This window comes from Cupressus sempervirens, chromosome 8 (genome assembly GCF_028749045.1).
Source record: "Cupressus sempervirens isolate cs-2001-9-10 chromosome 8, ASM2874904v1, whole genome shotgun sequence".
Lineage (NCBI taxonomy): Eukaryota > Viridiplantae > Streptophyta > Pinopsida > Cupressales > Cupressaceae > Cupressus > Cupressus sempervirens.
The window spans coordinates 843,300,388-843,320,083 of record NC_143125.1 but is presented as its reverse complement, the minus strand read 5'-3'; the positions used below and the strand labels follow the sequence as shown (position 1 = coordinate 843,320,083).

Below are 19,696 nucleotides of genomic sequence, written 5' to 3'. Positions count from 1 at the left end.
CATTTCCGGGTATGAATCGATTTGGAAATGGAATCTAGTGTGGATTGATTACGGGTACACACTAGTTATTGCTTTTTTAATCGAAAACAATTCCAACTTTTTCGTTTCATTTCTGTTTGATTCTTGTGCTGAAGTGGTGATTCCATGTCAAATCTCGTTAGCATTTGACTTTGACTACAAAACGTTAAAATTTGGCCTTTTTCCTTCACGTGGGTTGCCTTTTTCATTCACGTGGGTGTTGATGTGTGTTTTATGACCCACCAAACAGTTTGACAAAATACTGAAATATCTTGTCCTCTCTTGAACAAAGTCTCATGTATGTAAGATTGCTAGAAGATCATATGATGACTTCAAGGTTCCTTCAATGTCAGGTCTTGATTGTGGATAAGCTCGGTGGTTGATGTGATTTGCTGATTATCACAATGTGCCTTACGTGTGTTTACTTAGATTTATTTCAAGCCATGCTAGATGTTGGAGCTATCTAAAGGTTTTGTTATGAAGTACTTTTTGGGTTTTCACAAAATATGCGGAAATGAAATGGGATAGCGTTTAGAGATTTTAATCTATTCCTAAGAGAAATGATGACAATAAAATGGTACTCCGGTGGACAAATTCCTTAATTTACCGAGCTCTGGTTCGCCGAGTTATACTACAACTACACGTGAATTGGTGCAATTTTTAAGGGTTAAGCCAAAGATTTTCATACCACCACATACACTATCATAAAGAACAATGTATATGAATGATCGAAGTTAAACATATGCATAAAATGGGTTTAGGCTAACTTTGCACAACGATTTAGAATTATTAAAACATCAAAAGTATGAACCAAAGGAATTCATCAATGCATCATTATATTCTTTATTGTAATCACAACACTTCAACTAGGCTAAACTTAATCTAATTGAGGGAATTTGAGAGAACAAGCAAGCACCGAGACACATCAAGTATTCACCAAGCTTCAATGAAAACTCTATTATCTTAGTAGCTCATTGCAGCAATCTCAAAAAATCTTTTTTTACAAATGAGAAGTAAGGCCTTTATATAGGTCCTCGATTAAAATAGATGGCCCGTGTGATCACAATAACCGAGGGCCTAGATCACATGACATCAACTCCAATTAGGGTTAGGGCAAATAAAAGGAATCTACATTAATGCAATAAGGAATCCACTACTATAGTGGCTAATAAATGCCCACAATGCATGCTCGTTTAGAAAGGGAGTGGAGTGCAATAAATGACCACTAAGAATGCCCATTATGCATTAAATGCATCTATCATTGATTCCCCTGCTTGAAGGCATGGAATTGATCTAACACTGTCTCCAGCTCTTCTATACTAATGCTTGGTGCCGATTCTTGCTTAAATTCTAGAACTACAATTGCTCTTTCTGCTTTTCCCAAGATGGTAGCAAGTCTTGAGTAGTGTGCATTGTATTCAAGAAGATGGAGAAGTTCTCAAAATCATCTCTTTCATAAACATTTAGTTGAAATAATTCCTCTAGTTTTACTTTCAAATTATTCGTTGTCATTTCATCCTCTATCAATCTTTGTGATAACAAGGATGCAATTGCATTGGATATCCCCTGCTTGATGTTGTCAACAATCGTCTTCCATCAAGTGGATTCCTTGGTGAAGTTCTCAAACATTTCCTTAGCTGTGATCATTGCACTATACCATCGAAGGAAATCATAGATATCTCCCTCGTTGATAACTCGACCATCGATCAATGCTTGCTTTGGAGTCTCCATTAGATTCTGAATATCAAAAATCACTTCATCTTGGTAAATATGTTCATCTTTCCATGATTCCTCCATGCACTGGATCCTGTAGAGTGTAGCTAATGCCTTACTATGCACTTGTACTAATTCTTCTGCATGTTTGAAGGCTTCCTCTTGAATTCCTTCGACCCCGACCTTTGCACCTTGAGCAGTTCGCTTGATCCTATCAATGTTGTCTACCACTTCAGTGGAAACACTTGTTGGAGGGACGAATGGTGGACCTTCCTCTCTTATTGGACGAGGCAAGCCATTGATGTACTAAAACAAGGCTCTAATTTCTCTTTTCTATTTCTCATACCCTTGATCCACCTTCTTGAGTCTATCCTTCAAAGTTTGAGTAGAATCTCAAATTCTTCTAATATTTTCTCTCGAGAGGCACGACCAAGGTTGATTTCCATAACATGTTATTCATCTGTGTAACAAATGAATTCTCCTAACCAATTTAAAACACATAATTAACTAATAACTGATTCCATTTCACATGACAATGACTTCCATTAACTAATTATAACTAGAAAGAAGTAACTGCTTCCTACTCCATTTGCAAATTATATTCTACGATTGTAAAGGAAATAAATAAATAAATACATTGCTAACATTTTTAATCATTCTAATTGATAACATGTTCAGCTGAAAGTAAAGTAGCAACTATCTTCTTTATCACCTAATATATTCATGCTTCTAGAATCTAAACTATCTATTTACTCTTCTATGAATCTAAAGCTAAAATTGCAAAAGAAAACATACAGAAATAATGAAGAAATCCCTTTGTCTTGTTGTTCAAGCCTCGATATTGGTGAGAGGAGAAGCATTGACATAGGCTTAACTTCCCAACTGCGGACCATACTTATTTCCACACATCCTAACTTAATAAAATGACCCTCCCTACCTCGGGATCGGGCTTGGGATGTTCATAAGTCCAGCCATCCGAGCTACCCGGTGGTTTGAGTGTCCCATCAGTTATTCCTAAATAACTGAAGCTTATGGACAAACAAAAAGATCTCATGATTGACACATATACCTATAACTACTTTGGCCAAGGATTTCAATTTGGGTTCGTAAACTCGATCTCCACCACTCAACTCGACAATAGGTTCCATAATCAGGACTTGCATGAGCTATTTAATTATTTATTCCAATCTGATGTCTTGATTTTGTTTGCAAGTTAAATTTTACAGCTCTTCACCATTCATTGGCCTCTCTGCCAGGTGAATTCTCCGGTGTCCTCATGATTCTAATTTGGTTTCACACCTCTTCACCATTACTGTGGCTTCATTGCTAGGTGAATTCCTCGGTGTCAATATATTCTAAATTCATGCCTAGTAATATGTTAAAGCATTGCAATCATATGGATTCATTCCAACAATCATGATTATCTCAGTTTCAATGGGTTGTATAATTGGTGTAAGCTTAGGATCATTTTAATGATTGAAATCATAAACACTTTAGATATCAACAGATAGCATAATGGATTATCTCTATTTATTCAGTCTTATCCGACTAAGTAGAATATGTCGAATCAGATTGAGAAAGAAGAAATAAAAATAATGGATGGGAAATACATGTGCATAGATATTTTCTTATACTGCTCACTTGAATTCTCATGGTTAATCAAATTTAAATCAAGAACAAGATATCAAACTGTTGGTAAAAGTTATTGTGGTTTGGAGTTACGTATCAAACTATACTTACTATTTCATTTCTCTGCGCAAAACATTCGACAACAACAAGTTATTTAATGGTAAACGAATTCTACAAACGTATAGATAATTTTCAGAATAAAAGAGTATAGAAGCCAACTGAAACAAGAGTCACGTGACCTGATTTTCAAGCTCGGATTTCTTCTTCTGCCAATCGGTATTCTTGGTCTATGTTGTATATTGCCTTGTTCCGATTTCCTAGCATTGTTGGTCTTAGAAGAAATCAGAGGAATGAATTCGGATTACAGAGATAGGAAGGTTTAATCTGAGATTGTGGTTCACAGGGTTCGGTAACAAACGTAGCAGATTTGGGAAGAGAGTAGGAATATTGTAGAAGGAAGAAAGGGTGTCTCAAATCGATTTCATGATGAACTTTTAATGGTCAGCCGTGACCTTTGGGCTACCGTCCATTAACAAGAAGGCTTTTCGAATCCTTCAAAAAATCGAACTTCGAAAAGAAAGAACGAGGGAAAAATAATTAAAAGTTGAAAAGTTTAATTTTTTATTTTATTATTATTATAAGCCTTTATGTACGTTTACATATGTATATCGATGAGGTGACATCAATAGATTATATAATTATAATTTATTGGTGCCACTTCATTTTTATATATATGTATTCGTATTTAAGAGTCTATAATAATGATTAAATAAGAAAATTCAATAATAAATCTTCAAAGGTATGAATTATATTTAATTTAGATAATTTTAAGGTTCTTATTATATTGTTTTCCTAATAGTTGATGCGGTCTCTTAATGTAACCCGTGGTCAAGTCTTCGTATCCTTTCCAAGGTAGTTTTAGGTCATACCTGTCGATCCTGATAATTGGACCAATCGACCATCCCTTTTCGATGATCCCGTTTAGCAATGCTTCCCCTCTCTTCAGTCTTCCTCCTGCAACCACCTAAGCAAAACATTCTCACGAAGACATTAATTCAAATATATATATATATATATATATATATATATATTGATTGTTAATTCCAATCAAACAATTGTCAATCATCTAATGACAGTTATAGTTGCTAGCTTATTTTCATCAACCTCTATAATAACTAACTCATTTCACATGATCATGAAGAAAATAATTCATTATTAGTTGGTACAATGTATATAATTAACTAACTTGTTTCACAAGATTAGGAGAAGAAATATTCTGTTAAAACAATGGTTACGATCAAATTTAAAATTAGGGCAAAATTTGGGATTGTAACAATTTGGAGCACTCTAATTTTTACTCTTGTTGACTATAAGAGTTGCAATTTGCAAAATTCTAGACCTCAATTCTCCTCTAACAACCTTAGTGAATCTTTTTTCTTTCCCTTGCTCTTTTGATCAGTTTGCTTAGTCCAAAATTCCCTATAATTCAATTGTCGAATCAACCTCCTTTTGTTGACTCATTTGAATTCGTTGCTTCAACCATTCTGGAATGGGTATACTATGGTCCCCTGGAATCACCAATCGCGCTTTCCTTTGGATTGCTCGAATGTCGATCTCCTCTTCACCTCCTGGACTATCCATCGTTACTTTAGGAACTACGACTTAAACATTTGGAAGATGTATTGCTACTGTGGGAGCCTCTTCCTCTAGTGGACCATCTTCGGCCTCCATTTCTCGATCTAAGATTGTAGCGAGACTTTCCTTTGTAGCTATATCTTGATCTCTCCCTCTTTCTTGCAAGGATTTTTTGAAGGCATTTATACTTAGTCTATTATATATTGGCCTATCCAAATTTTCTTCTCGCTCAAATCTCCTTATGCTTGCCTCGACCTTCTGCCTTTTAAATGTTTCTATCTCTTGAACACTAGGAGTGCGACTCGGAGAAGAGGGAGCATTTACATGTTTCTACTTCTTATTTTGAGGCTCTTGGATGACTTTCTCACTCCTAGGATGCTTTTCTCGAGCTACCTCTTTTCCTTTTCCAGATTCTACTCCTCCTGATTGATTTTCTCTTTCTTTAATAGTCCCTTCCAATATTTGCCCTGATCTTTCATCCCTAAGCGGTCGGTGACCAATCAATCTATAGGGGAATCCATTCGCCTGTGCAACTAGCTTTTCAAGCTTACGCTCAATCCACAACTTTGTAAAATTCAAGACTGGCTTTGAAAGAGCTTCCAAATCTGTAACCTCTTTCCTTTTCCAATCATATGGCTGAGCTTTCCTTTCTATATCGAATCCTTTTGTCATCACATTTAGATGCTCCTCCATCTGATTAGGAATCCGAAATATGTTGCATGTTCTAATAATGTTCAATGGCAATCTTGAATGCATCTTCTTTCTAATCTCATTCTCATTTGCAACATTTGCCCAAAAATCTTCAAGGTTAACTTTGTGTTGGTATTTTGATGCTACGGGTTTTTCCATTCTCCCTTCTTGCAAAAAGAAAATGTCCATATGTAAGAATATGTAGAAAAAACATAAAAAAGCAGAGACAATTTCTCCAAAGGACAGATTTTGGAACTTTGTCAAAATTTTTAGATTTTTCTCAGGATTCACGAAGATTTCTCAAACTCACGAAATTTTTTCTTTCTAATGAAATTTGGAATCTTGCTTCACCAATTCCAAGAAAATTCCTTTTCGCTCTCCTCAATCATCTCGATTTTTTTTTCAAAAAAATTGAATTAAAAATTTCCCCTCTCACAAACTCCCTGAATTTCACTCCTACTCTCAATTTGCTCTTCAAATTTCTGTGTGAGGAGGAATGAATGAATGGGTTTGATTATATAAGTTCTCTCTGAAAAAGCTGCCATTAAAGTTGTAGGCTAAAATTAGGTAGCTGCTTTACTTAGCCATTAAGATTGCATTTATGTGCTACTTGTCGCTTTTTCTCCTTGTTTTTCAAAAGGTTACTATTTTTCCCCTTTCAAGTTCATGACGAAGGTATGTCAAAATTCATCCAATTTTGACCTTTTGGAAATTAATTAATTAAATATCAATTAAAAATCAATATTTAGTTAATTTTCATGTTTTAATGCAAAAAATCAATTTCCTTTCAATTTATTCCAATACTTCATTTTTTGGAGTATTCTTTAAAATAACCAAATTAAATTTCAATAAAATCAATATTGAATTTCCCATGTAAATCCAAAAGAAAATCGCTTTTTAAAATCCTACTTTTCCATTCATGAAGAATTTTCCATTCTTTCACTTTTTCCGATTTCAATTGATTTCTTTTCAATTTTTTTCAAATTTGGGATTTTTTTCAAATTTAGTTGTAAAACTAACTAAGTCATTTCATAGTATGAATGTTAACTATGCTCCACGGAGTTTCCAGGACTGGGACGTTTTAGGGGACGGGGATGTGTTTCCAGTATGGGTATGGGTCAAAGCCAAAATTTAGTGGACGGGACCTCAAGGGACGACAATTAAAAACATAAGGGATTTTTTAATATATAACGACAAAATTCAAATATGCATATCATAGCGTTGATAAACCATTCACCATAGACATTTTAGAAGATCAATATATGAAATATTATCAAATGACAAATACTAAGTACTTCCATTATAACAATATCACATACATATATAGCAAAAATCAAAATGCTTAAAGGCTCCAAGTATCATGCTGAAATCAGAATGAAATAAAGAAAAGTCCAACTAAAATATTTAGTAAATACTAAACACAAGCTTTCCTCACTAAACACAATCTTTCCTCACTGCTGCTATTGCTCTTATGTTTTTTTTCTTCCTCTTAGCAAGTATGTCAAATCTAAAAATGATTAGAAGAGTTAGTGTTTTAATGGACCAAATATGGGTTGCATATTTTTATTATGTCTTTAAGATGACTAGGGGCTGCGTGGACAACAAAAATTAGATTTTTTTTTTTTTGGGGGGCATTTTTCCTTTTTACTAGATTGGCTGGAAAAAGAAGGGACGGTCAGCAGTTTTGGGGACGGATAGGGGATGGCAAAACTGTCCCTAGTACTATTGTCTGTGTTGGTTCCCAAAACCGCAGATTGAAAATCCAAGAGTCTGCCACTTCTCCGATAGGATTCCACAATCAGTTTTGGCCAACGAATGGGAATACTTCTCGATTCCCCTGCACTTCAGGCTCCGCCACAACTAGGCAGGTAGACCTCATCGAACCTGATCACTTGGTTCAGAGTTTTCCTGAAGTGAATTTAAACTTTGGAGTTCTCTGACTGGCAAGGTCCTTGAACTCAATGAAATTGAAACTGAATGTTGAGTACTTGAAATAATTGAATGTTTTGTATGAGGTTTGTTAATAATGAATTTGATGCTTGTCGGAAGGAAGATATAGATTTTTAGACTTCAATAATAGAAAGACCAGTGACTGCTCATTCGGGCAATATAGTCAACTTAGTGAATTTTCATATACAACTTTATAATGTTCTATGCACTTATACTGCCAACAATTAAATAATCAAGATGTAACAGATCAAGTATTATGCAATCTTAAATTAGTCCAATTTGAATTTTAACTCCTCTAGTAGGGAGACAAACTGGACACAAATACGGAAACAATTTTATATTTCACAATATTTCTAATGATCAAATTTAAAATGCTAAATGACTGTCCACTTATTCTAATATTAAAATTGTATACAAAATTTTTAATTTTTTTTTATGAAGGACGATTCATCTCCAGTTTAAATCTCCACACCTTTAATAATAAACAAAGAAATTTAATTTTATTATTAAAATGATATAATTAAATTTACATTATAAAGTCATATTAAGCTCCTTATCCCTCCATATAAAATCATATAAATACTTCTTGTTGTGAATGATTGTTCGAAATGTCTTCTCTTTTTGAATAAAACAACTCCTATTTATATCCTACTCATTTTAGGATATGCCTTTTCAAATGGAAGAGTCATGATATTAAAATTACATAATCGTGCCTTTTAAAGATTACTTTGCTTTACATTAATTAATCTATCATCACCAACACGTAACACTAATTCCTTCTTATTAAGTTTATTGAGCTCTGCCATAATATTTCTTTGCCCTTTGATAATTTTTCAACCTTCGACGGCTCCTTAGTCTTCATTGCGTATGAAGAAGTGTTTCCGTGAATGAAAGGATGACTTTCGATTAGGACGTTGGATCTTCCTTCATGTCGTTATTGCCATCACACATCTTAGTCGTTATTGACTTCATGGCTTCCTATATATTTCCATTGTCTTCCACAAATATCGTGTTGCACAGGACGTGTTCCTCTTGCTTCGAATCTCTTGAGCATTCAGTGGGTGGCATCTACTTATTTGTTACATCTCTGCCCTTCCATGCTTGGATGCAGAATTAATTATATATTTTGCTCATTATTGTTGTCTCTTATTCCTTCCAAATGTTTATAGGATTTATCTTATACACAGGTCAAAATAGAGTCATTATGTGGCTGTCCATTATATTTGCATATATGTCATAAACGTAAATCACTCAAATATGGTCACTTATTTTGATGTTGGCTGCTTCAAGTTTGATAATTACGATAATTGTTGACCACTATACCCTTCTCAATTTCTCTGTGTCCTCTTAATACTATGACTTCTGCAGTTCAGGCTGAATAATTAGTTTAATAGGAGGTTGCTTGGAGGAGACAGAAAGACCTGATCATCTTTGGGTGGTTGCCAACACTTATAACTTCCACTGACGACTTGGATTGAATGGTATGTTGGGAACCATCATTGCTTGCAAGTTTGGATGTTAATTGTTTAGACTTGTAGGAATTACAATACATATAAATGCAACAAGATCAATTTGAGGCAATGATATATAGCTCTATAATGCTATAGTGCTGCTATAAACATGTCAGATAGAAACATTATATTAATCATATGGTAAGAAAATCAAATAAGGTGTTCAAATGGAAACCTCAAATTTGTAAAAATTTGGGGCTCCACCAGGCCGTCCCCAAGTTTCCTGCCAATACAAATTGGCTGTTTTGGGAACGTTTCCGAATTTGCCAAAAAGGGGACGACTCAAGGGACGGCCAAAATCCGTCCCCGCATCCCCTTTCCGTTCTCGGTATGGGTATGACCCTAAAAACATAGGGGACGCATCCCTGTGGTACACTGTGAATATATCAATGTTACTTGATTATTGATCAATGCCAAATGTCAAAGATAAACATTAAATACTCACTCATTAATCTATGTTAATTTTGTAAATAAAATCATACATTGAATTACTAAAGTGCAAAATGGAATTTCAAAACATAGACTACTTCATCAGATTGATAGATACTAATTTAGTAAAGTTTGAAACATGGTGATAAATGAGTTAATGACAAATGTTTAATAGTTTATCACAGACTCAATAGTATTAAAGATGCAAATGTCCTTAAAGGGTTAAATGGGTCATCAAAATATGAGGGATCAATGGCTTCATCTTCATCTATATCATTTTCCTCATCATTGGAACCCAAAACGGTTCCACTAGCCCCAGCTGCAGCCACATCCTCCTCCTCGTCCTCCTCAACATCTAGCAAGGCAATTCAAGATCTATCCTGGACGATCATATCCAAGTTAGAAGTCTTAGGTATACATCCCACAACTTCTCTGGCCTTTTCTTATATCTTGGATCCTTGCGTGACAGGAGGCACCCGTTGTTGTGAATAAATGCCAACTCCTCTGCTTTCTTCGAACCCAATCAGTGACGCTTCACTGAGTGGATAAAGGAGTATGTAGTCCGATTCCGCTCAGCAACAAAAGAGCTCGCAACCTAGAGAGACAACTAACACAATTTTAAAAAATTAGAAACCATAATTTTACAATACAATAGGAATTTAAGAGTGCTAATTCTACATGCTAAGTGGCCATAAGGAAAGGAAAAAAAAACTTAAATTCTCACTTGTGAAAAGATCTTAATGGCAAGAGGTTGGAGGTACATGTAAATTTTCCAATGTAAGTACCACCATCCAATGGCATCCATTCTACTTTGGTCATTGATTGCATCAGGGTTTGCATTTTTGCCTGAGACAATCTACAAACTCTCTCCTAACATTTGATGCCACATTAGGGTTGCTAAAGAGCCTACTAAATGCCCTCTTATACCCATTAGCAACCTCAGGATTTTTGTATGGTGCCACTCTACCAGGAATAGAAAATATCTCACCGCTATAATACCTGGGAGAAAGTGCATATGCCAGGAGGTGTAAAGGTGTAGTCATCTTGTTTCAGCGATGTAGAACAATTTTCTTCACCTTATTGTACAAGGTTTCCTCAAGATTCTGCTCTCTCCTCTGAATGACCTGGGATTTCAAATGATGTACATGTAAGTTATCTTGATGTATTGTTAATAACATAATTAAAATAAAAAATAAAAATCTCTCAATAATCAAGGATAAAATATTGTATAAAAATTTAAACTTACCGATTTCATTCTTTCCAGCATAGAGTCTTTGGCATCATATATGTCCCCCAAACAAGGCTCATCAGTGTTGGCAAACCGAAGCATAGACATGACGGGCTTGGTGAATTCTAATACAAATTCCATCCTATTCAAAAAGTCATCACTCAAGATCATATCCTTCATAGTTTTAGCCCTTTTATCCGCTTGCTTCCATCCACCTCATTTGTTGCTAATAACCATTTGGGACAATGCTTCTTTCACCTTCACAAGTCGCCTAAGGATGATTGTGTGTGAAGCGAACCTTGTTTCAGAAACCTATTACCATGTTAATTCAAATTGTAAGTTAATATAATAACACATTTCAAATATCAAATATGTAAACAACACAAAAAAGGTAAAAGTAAAAAACATTTTATTTAATTATGTAAAGTATGACACAAAATGATAAATAAAACTAAATAAAGTTTAAAATTTACCTTCAATAATTCCAAGCAGGAGAAAGTTCTGAAAATTGATTGTGACGTATGGTGGTTTGCAACAAACATTTGGATCTCCTCATCCTCATATACTTTTTTCACCCATTCAATTTGGGTGTTAATTTCTTTCATCACCAAGTTCAAAGAGTGGATGGTGCATGGTGTCTGAAAGATATGATCATATCATGCTTCTACCAAAGCGCACGCAGCCTTACAAACTTTAGCATTGTCCGTTATTACTTGGACAACATTGTCAACTCCCACGGACTCTATGGATTCAATGAGAAGTTGGGCAATAAAATTTGCATCCTTTACCTGCCCTTCACAACCAACCGCTCTCAAAAACATCGCCCACTTGGGGCAGACAACAATCACATTTATTAATGGATGGTTTTTGTAATCTTTCCATCCATCAGAGACAATGGTCAACCCCATTTGGATCCAAGAATCTCTTTATGTTTGAGGAGGTTTTCTACATTCTTTCTCTCATCATGCATATGGTAGTTCTCAACTTCTCATATCTAGGGGCTTGGTAACCACGAGGTGCTTCATTTATTACTTGCACCATCTCTCTCCAATAAGGTGATCTCACTAGATTGAATGGAACACCATTCGTAATGAGGCAACGTCCAACCTTTATGTTAGCAATTTCTCTCAATTCATTTTGAAATGCCTTATCTAATGAGCCTCTCTTGCGGAATGGTAGTGTTTCTATTTCATCTTCATCTGTAGATGGGGTAGGTAGGAAGGGATGTTGTCTAGTGGTTGTTTGAGAGGGTGGTGTCGGTGGTTTTTGCTTTGATCTATCTTTTTTACCCTTTGACACCAGGGTAATCTTTAAGAAAAACCCCCTCCAAAAAAAAGATATAAAATATTGGTGAATCTTTCATTATTTTGAAAAGAAATAATTTATTTCTATTCACGAATCTTTCAAATTTTTTATTTAAATATTATCTATATTGACAATTATTTTGGAATCATAACTATTGTATAGAAAATATTGTTGAATCTCAATAATAATAGAAATTTCATTAATCACCATAGAATATTACAAATGAAAATTGAATATTTTTTAACTCATGGTAATACTATGAGGATCATTACATTATATTTTTAAAGCAATAGTGAAAACTAAATATTGGTGATATATCCCTTAAGTAACTAATAATTATGATAATTATTGGTGAATTAATTTTAATTTCTCCAATAATATATAATATTTAGGCGAATCAAATCTAATCATATATCGAATATTATGGCGAATCTTTGAACATAATTTTTTTAATAAAATAAATTAATGAGCAATTTTAAATATTTTAAAACTAAAATTTATAAGAATATGACAATTTAGGTTGCACTAAATCTTAAATTATTAGCCAAATTTTTTTAAAATTAGCCAATTTACGAATATTAGCCACTAAAAAATACCTTGTTTGACACTAACCTATCAGCCTCTTGTTGTTCTTTTAACATGCCTGCTATTTGAGAAGCCGACAACCCCTTTTTAACTCCCTCTTGTGGCCCCTCACGCATGCTTATTCCTTGACCTGCTGGGCCTATGAAATGATGTTTAACCCGGTAATATGAGCTTCTATATTGGGTTTGACAAATATTGCATTTCCATATATACTGTCCCCCTCCAACACATTGCTCAATTTGTTGTTGTATACTTCCACAAAGGAGTAACTTTTATCAATTTTAAATCTTTGAGATCCCTCCCCACCTACTAAACTCCGACTACTCTTTCTATGATTCTTGCATTCTATAACAAAAATAAAATAAAAAATATTTCAAAACTTATAAACTTGTTAAAAAATTAGAACAATAAAAAAATTAAAAACAATCTATGAAAGAAGCAAAAGGAAGGATCAAATGCATACCTTGAATGCTTAGCACTAATTATTTGAAGGATTTGAGAGTCCATAAACAATCTCTACAATCTTCTCTTCAAACTTGCAAAATGGCCACACCAAAATGAGAAAACAAATGAGAGATTAGACCGATAAGAAGTATTTTATTTGCCGTCCTTTAGGGTTATAAATTTTTTTAATAAAAGAACTCTTTTTTTTTTTTTTAACCACTTTATGGCCCCACAAGCTGCGGGTCTGCTTGGATTCACCTAGGTCCGCGGTGGGTCCAAGTAGGGTCCTTGTTTGGTATTGTGCGCGGACCTGAGCAAACTCACAGTCCCAAACAGGGACCCTGCCCAGACCCGGGCTCAAATCTGGACCCAAACGAATCTGGATCTGGATCCGAGCTCCAGGGTCCAAATCTGGTAGCATAGATTGTAACTGAATTATTGCATCACGTGACCAAAACTTGGCACCCCATTAAATATGCAAAGAATTTGTTACCCAGGTGAAACTATAAAACTATAAAATTAGAATAGGTTAGGATGGCGATCCAGTGAGGCAAGCAACTAAAATAGTTTTGACCCTATTTGTCCATTTTCAAATATAATTAAAACCTCTGTTAGACATTTTGAATTGACAATTTATTTTCCAATTTGAATTGAGCTTGAATTAAAAAATGAAGACAAATTGGACGAACTAGATTTTGCTTTTTCCTCAATCACATTTATTTTTTATTTACTGCATGAGGTGGTGAAGGGTGCAACATTTCTGATCATAGATGCCCCTTTTCCTATCAGTGGTGGCTTACCATAATGACTTTTCACATGACTAGCTTTGTTTACTGTAAGGGTCTACGTAACATCTTATTCTTTCAACTTTTCCATTGCACACCAACATGAAGACCAACTAGGCCTCGTGTGGGTTGGTTGTGTTTCTTATCACTGTATGGTGAAAATTTAAGATAGTTCAAAATGAATGCCAAAACATTTGCATGGATCAGAAAACAAAGGACATTGCCTTGTCTTTTCACACTCTTTAACAATATTTCTTTTTATTTCTATTCTGATCTCTTGCTTTAAATAGAGGTTGATTCATTATAATCTCTTGGTTCATTATTTTGTTTACTGGGGTATGAAGAGTGACTGCAGTAATTCTGAGTTCAACAAACATGGGCTCTCTTGCTTTCCCAGATGGGATACTATGAATTCATTTGCTGAAACATTGTGCATGGTAGCATTGATTGGCCCTGCATTGAAAGTATAATTTACTGTGCTCCTGTAATCTTCATTCTTCCTTGGCTTATATCTACAGATGTTTGAGAATTTATTTTTGAGTATTGGATGTGCTAAATTCATTTCAAAATATCTACAGGTTACAAGAGCTGGTCAAATTGCTTGTTGATTCTTCTCTACTGAAAATTGAATACTTGTTTCGAAGGAAGTGCGCCTCTTTCATATACTGACCTTGAGAATGTTGACCTTTTTATCCCTTTTTGATTGCAGGCATGGACATCCCAAAATCAGGGAAGAAATAATGCTGCTAGCCGTTACAATCGTGAAGGAATTTTTGTGCTGCCATCATCTAGAACTTTACGAGATGAGGAAGGTGACAGCTTTTGGGTACAGTTCAAAATTGTGGATGAGCATCGCCGCCCTTTAGGATCACAAGCACCTTATAATGTTACAGTAAATAGCATGAATGCCTTGACCTCAAGTTGAAGTGTCTTAAGCATGCATGAATTTATGCATGCGCCTTTACTTGCTTTCAATTTTGATATTCAATTCTGCTATTTTGCAGGTCACTTTACTGGTCCCTGGAAATTATCAGGGTCCAAGAAGGATAACTCAAAATGAAGTATATAATCAACCTGGTACCTACAAATTTAAGTTGCCAGTAGTGCCAGTGCGAACAACAGGGACAGTAGTTATAGAGATGGTTGACAAGAATGGTTTATATTTTTCTGACGAGTTTTCTCTCACCTTCCATATGCATTACTACAAGCTATTTAAGTGGCTCCTTGTTCTTCCAATGGTTGGAATGTTTGGATTGCTTGTAATTCTTCGACCACAAGAAGGTGCGCCTTTGCCATCATTCTCTCGTAATATGCACCAACTTTAAAGAGGCAAAGGAACCCAATATTCCTTGTATACATTGTTTCCAAAAGCTCACTTTTGCACAGCGTGGAAATTATGAGCTTTCAATCCTCTTGCATATGTACTTTTCTTTGGAAAAATTTGCAAGAAGCTTTCCCGCAATCTCAATATTCCATGCATGGCCAATCAATGCAAATTGAGGCCTTTTTTGTTAGGAACAGGAACGCGGTCTACCTTTTATACTGCTTTTTGCTTTGCAATATGTAATGCTTATTTTTTGTAGTGCCTCAACTGATTGCTCAATAATTAAAGGGAGTTCCATTTCGTCTGATATTTCTTTTATTCTCTTTTATGGTAAAGAAGATAGAGAATTTTGAATCCATTGTGTTGAACCGAGGTTGAGAAATAACATCTAATAATCAGAGCTGGGTCTATTCTATTTCAATGTCTGCGGTGGTGGCTTGACAGTTTCATCACCCTTTACCATGGAAAATAATTTTTTCCTATCCATTTTTAGCGGGCATTAAACATGAATGTTGAATTATTTATGATTGATCGTTAGATAGAATATGTTCTTCTAGACTTGAGACACTATTCTCTAAAGTAATGTGATTTGGTCCCTATTGCTTTCATTATCCAGTTTGATATCCGTTTCTTTCTCATGTCCTAATTTCACCAAACTAGCTCGTGTATGAATGTGCGATCAAAGGTACTTAGAATTGGAAATTGAAGAAAGGGAGTCGAATCTGTTTCTCAGCCTGGAGGGTTATTGCCCAGTTGGTAGGAAAATGTAAATAGATAATTAAAGCATTGTAGTGACCATTTCTTGACACTGACAATGTTTGTCCATTACTTTTATAGTGATTGTTAGTTCCTAGAGTGGCTTCCACAAAATTCTTTAACTCACTTAGATGCAAAGTGAAACTTGAATATAGCTCCTCATTCTGATGATAGATCATAGAGTGTGATTCGAAACGATGATGCAAAAATTATTTACACAATCAAATCCAGAAGCCTCTAACTTTTGAAACTTAAATATAAGTAAGTATTAGCTTATCTGAAGCCAAGTACAATTCTAAGGAAAGTTGTCCATTTGAATGTTGTGTAGCAAAATTTTGTATAAAGAGATTATGTATATTTTTATAATTAACTAAAAGCCTAAAGGTCAACGAGTCTTGAAAGTACATCCAATTAAAATGGAAAGAATGAAGAACAAATTATTTTAATGAACAAATGACGAAAATACTGCAAGTCAGATCAGAGGAGTGGCAATGTAGCATGATCCTAGGATGAAAAAAACAAGAAGACGCAACTTGCAACCAATGGTAAACAAAGCAAAGGAAGTAAACTTTGAGTGGTTATACGGTGAACTATAAGACGGGGATTAAATAGTCTTGTCAGAAGGGAACCCTTTAAAAGATATATGAAGGGGAATTGGATGGAAATGCTAAAAGAGACACAGGAAAATTGGGGCCTAATTGCTGACCTTAAATTCTTATGTTGGTACTTATAAGCAATCTAATACTTCAAACTAAATTGTTTTATAAATAAAATGTTATATTATTTAAATGACAAATTATATTGTTGTTTTTGTCCTGCTGCTCTACTATTAGTCCTTCGTTTTTCAAGCTATCCTTAGCAACCCCAAGGAAGTTATCATTATCAAACACATGTCAAAAATAGTCCAAGTCCAAAGTCGGTTTTGGCCCAAGTCACTACTCATCAGGTTTCCCTTTTCTCCCTTAGTGCGGGTTTTCGGGATTCCAGTGCCCCTGCTTCTCCCCCACTTGCTTTGTGCAGTAAATACTTGAGTTAGGTGTGCGCACAGGAAGGTTTGTTCAAATTGTGTCTTTTTCTTAGTAGAGTCATGGGCTTCTCCCCCGATGAGAAGAGAAGTTTTAAGTCCTTTGATATTGCTTCATGAAGCGAACTTCGGGATTTCTCCTCTTCCACTTCTTTTCCGCCCCGAAGAGTAGTAGTTTAAGTGCAACTCCGCTAACTATAAATTTGCCCCCTTGGCAAGATGGATGATCAAAGCTCGAGGAATATTCCTGTGAAGATGCTATTAAGGCACGTCTTTGTGGAGAACTTCTTTTCAGGGATTCCCGCCTTGAAGGAAAAAGTAAGCAAAGTAAGTAAAAATTGTAGCTCGCGGAAAAGTACTAAAGTAGCTTGTCCATCGCACCAAGCAAAACAACTACACACGGGAGATTGGATTTTGAGTATGACTTGAAACCACCAATTGCCTTAACACTAAATTGGAGTCGAAAAATCAAAGGTTTTGGCTTTGCCCACTTAAAACTACAGGATGCAGAGAAGATCTGATTGATAAAGGAAAAGTTGTATGGATAGGATGTGGATGACATCATTTTTGGCCATCAATCCCTCACATTTATTTCAAATATGATCGGTAAACCGCAAAGGTATCTCTAAATTCAATGCGAATTACCTCACTCGTGCAATGCGAGAGATGTGAAAAATCAACTATTGCAGTCACTGATTATTAATCTCTTATCGTAAACGATTATTAAACTGCTGAAAATAAATTCTCAGCTAATATCGAAAAATAATACAACTGCAACTTCACTTATAAAATACGGAAAGAAATGAAAAACACAATGAATACAATATTTTCGGACAAATTGTCCTTGGAAAAACCTCTAAGGGAAAACTAGTTCTACAAATGAGGAATTATATTAAACTTCAGCAAATCAAGAGCTACAAAATTCCTTGCCTTTCACTGGCAGAACTCCGACAACCTCCTAATTTCTCTCGCTGATATTTCCCACTGCTATCTCCACGCTAACATTGCGCCCTTGCTAACACTGCAAGACAATTTGCTATCACTGGAAATTGCTTCTCCAAAACTTGTCCCTCCAAATGACCCAATGACCCTTTTTTATACTACTCCTGTTGGTAAACCAACGATCGAAATTAAATCAAACCAATGGTTGAGATTAAGACAACTCAACAGCCAATAATAGAATTGGTTGCAAGGTGTCCAAAAGGGAATCACTAAAATTAGTAAATAATTATCCTTGCAACAACCATTTACTAATTCCCAGCAAGTGGACAAACAACTGTCCAAACTACCCATAACTAATGCTGCTATACATAGATAAGGATGAACAACTGTCCAAGCTACCCATAAATACTATTGCTATTTTCGGGTTAGAAATAACAGCTGTCCAACTAACAATAATTAACACTCCCTCTTAGCGAGGAAGTTGTTTTGCAGGACACCTAACTTATCTCTGAAGAAGATAAATTTTGCCTTCCCCAATGCCTTACTCAGAATGTCTGCTACCTGCTCCTTTGTAGGTATGTACTGTAGCTGAACAACTCCCCTTTGTACACAATCTCTGATGAAGTGATATCTGATATCTATATGTTTAGACCTATCATGAAACACTAGATTCTCAGACAACTTGATGCAACTTTGATTGTCACAATGTATCACATTAGTCTCAACCTTCTGACCAAACAAGGCTACTAACAACTTTCGAAGCCATATAACTTCACATGTCGCCATGCTAGTTGCTATGTATTCTGCTTCTGCTGAACTTAGAGCCACAGACTTCTGCTTCTTGTTGAACCAAGATACAACTCCTGATCTCAAGCTGAAACAACACCCTGAAGTGGTCCTTTTGTCTGTTGTACTTCTTGCCCAATTTGCGTCAGTATAGCCTATCAACCTGATACCTTCACTTCGAACATATCTGATCCCATACTCGATTGTACCACGCAAGTAACATAGCACATGCTTAGCCGCTATCCAATGCATTCTCTTTGGTTCAACCATGAACTGACTAAGAGAGTTTACTGCAAATGCTATATCTGGTCTAGTGTTGACCAAATACATAAGCGAACCAATCAATTGTCTATATAAAGTGGTATCTATATCTTTCTCCTTAGTTGTATCTACCTTCCTCCAATTCGTGATCATGGGTGTAGACATGGCTTTGCAATCCTCCATCCCAAATTCTTCAAGATTTCAATGCAATATTTCCCTTGACCAAGGAAAATCTCCCCATCTGTCTGCCACACTTCCATGCCTAGAATGTTGTGCATAAGTCCTAAATCCTTCATCTCGAACTCTTCTGCAACGTTCCTCTTGCAATCCACTATGAGCCCTAGTGAACCTGTAAGAAATAGGTCGTCCACATAAAGAACAAGAATGAGAATCTCACCCCCAACCATCAAGTAATAGAGGTTAGCATCTGCTTCACTCTTCACAAAGCCCATTTCCTGCAAGTATGTATCAATGCGCTCATACCACGCTCTAGGAGCCTGCTTGAGTCCGTACAATGCTTTCTTCAATCTGCACACGTGGGTCTCTTTGCTGTGTGCTACAAAGCCTTTTGGTTGTTCTATGTATACCTTCTCCTTCAACTCACCATTAAGGAATGCTGTCTTGACATCCATTTGATGGATTTGCCATCCCATTTGTGCTGCAAGTGAGATTACAGCTCGT

General features: G+C 35.5%; 1 protein-coding gene across 3 annotated transcripts in view; it reads left to right on the top strand.

Annotated features, from left to right (window-relative positions):
• Positions 1–15,553, top strand: part of DEX1 (defective in exine formation protein (DEX1)) — a 126,650-nt gene extending 111,097 nt beyond the window's left edge. For all 3 annotated transcript variants that reach the window (XM_089795554.1, XM_089795555.1, XM_089795556.1), the window contains exons 14-15: positions 14,632–14,814; positions 14,927–15,553. In XM_089795554.1, the coding sequence (XP_089651680.1) occupies positions 14,632–14,814; positions 14,927–15,247 (504 nt within the window). In that variant the 3' untranslated portion in view covers positions 15,248–15,553. The remainder of the gene's footprint in view (positions 1–14,631; positions 14,815–14,926) is intronic.
• The last annotated feature ends 4,143 nt before the right edge of the window (positions 15,554–19,696 follow it).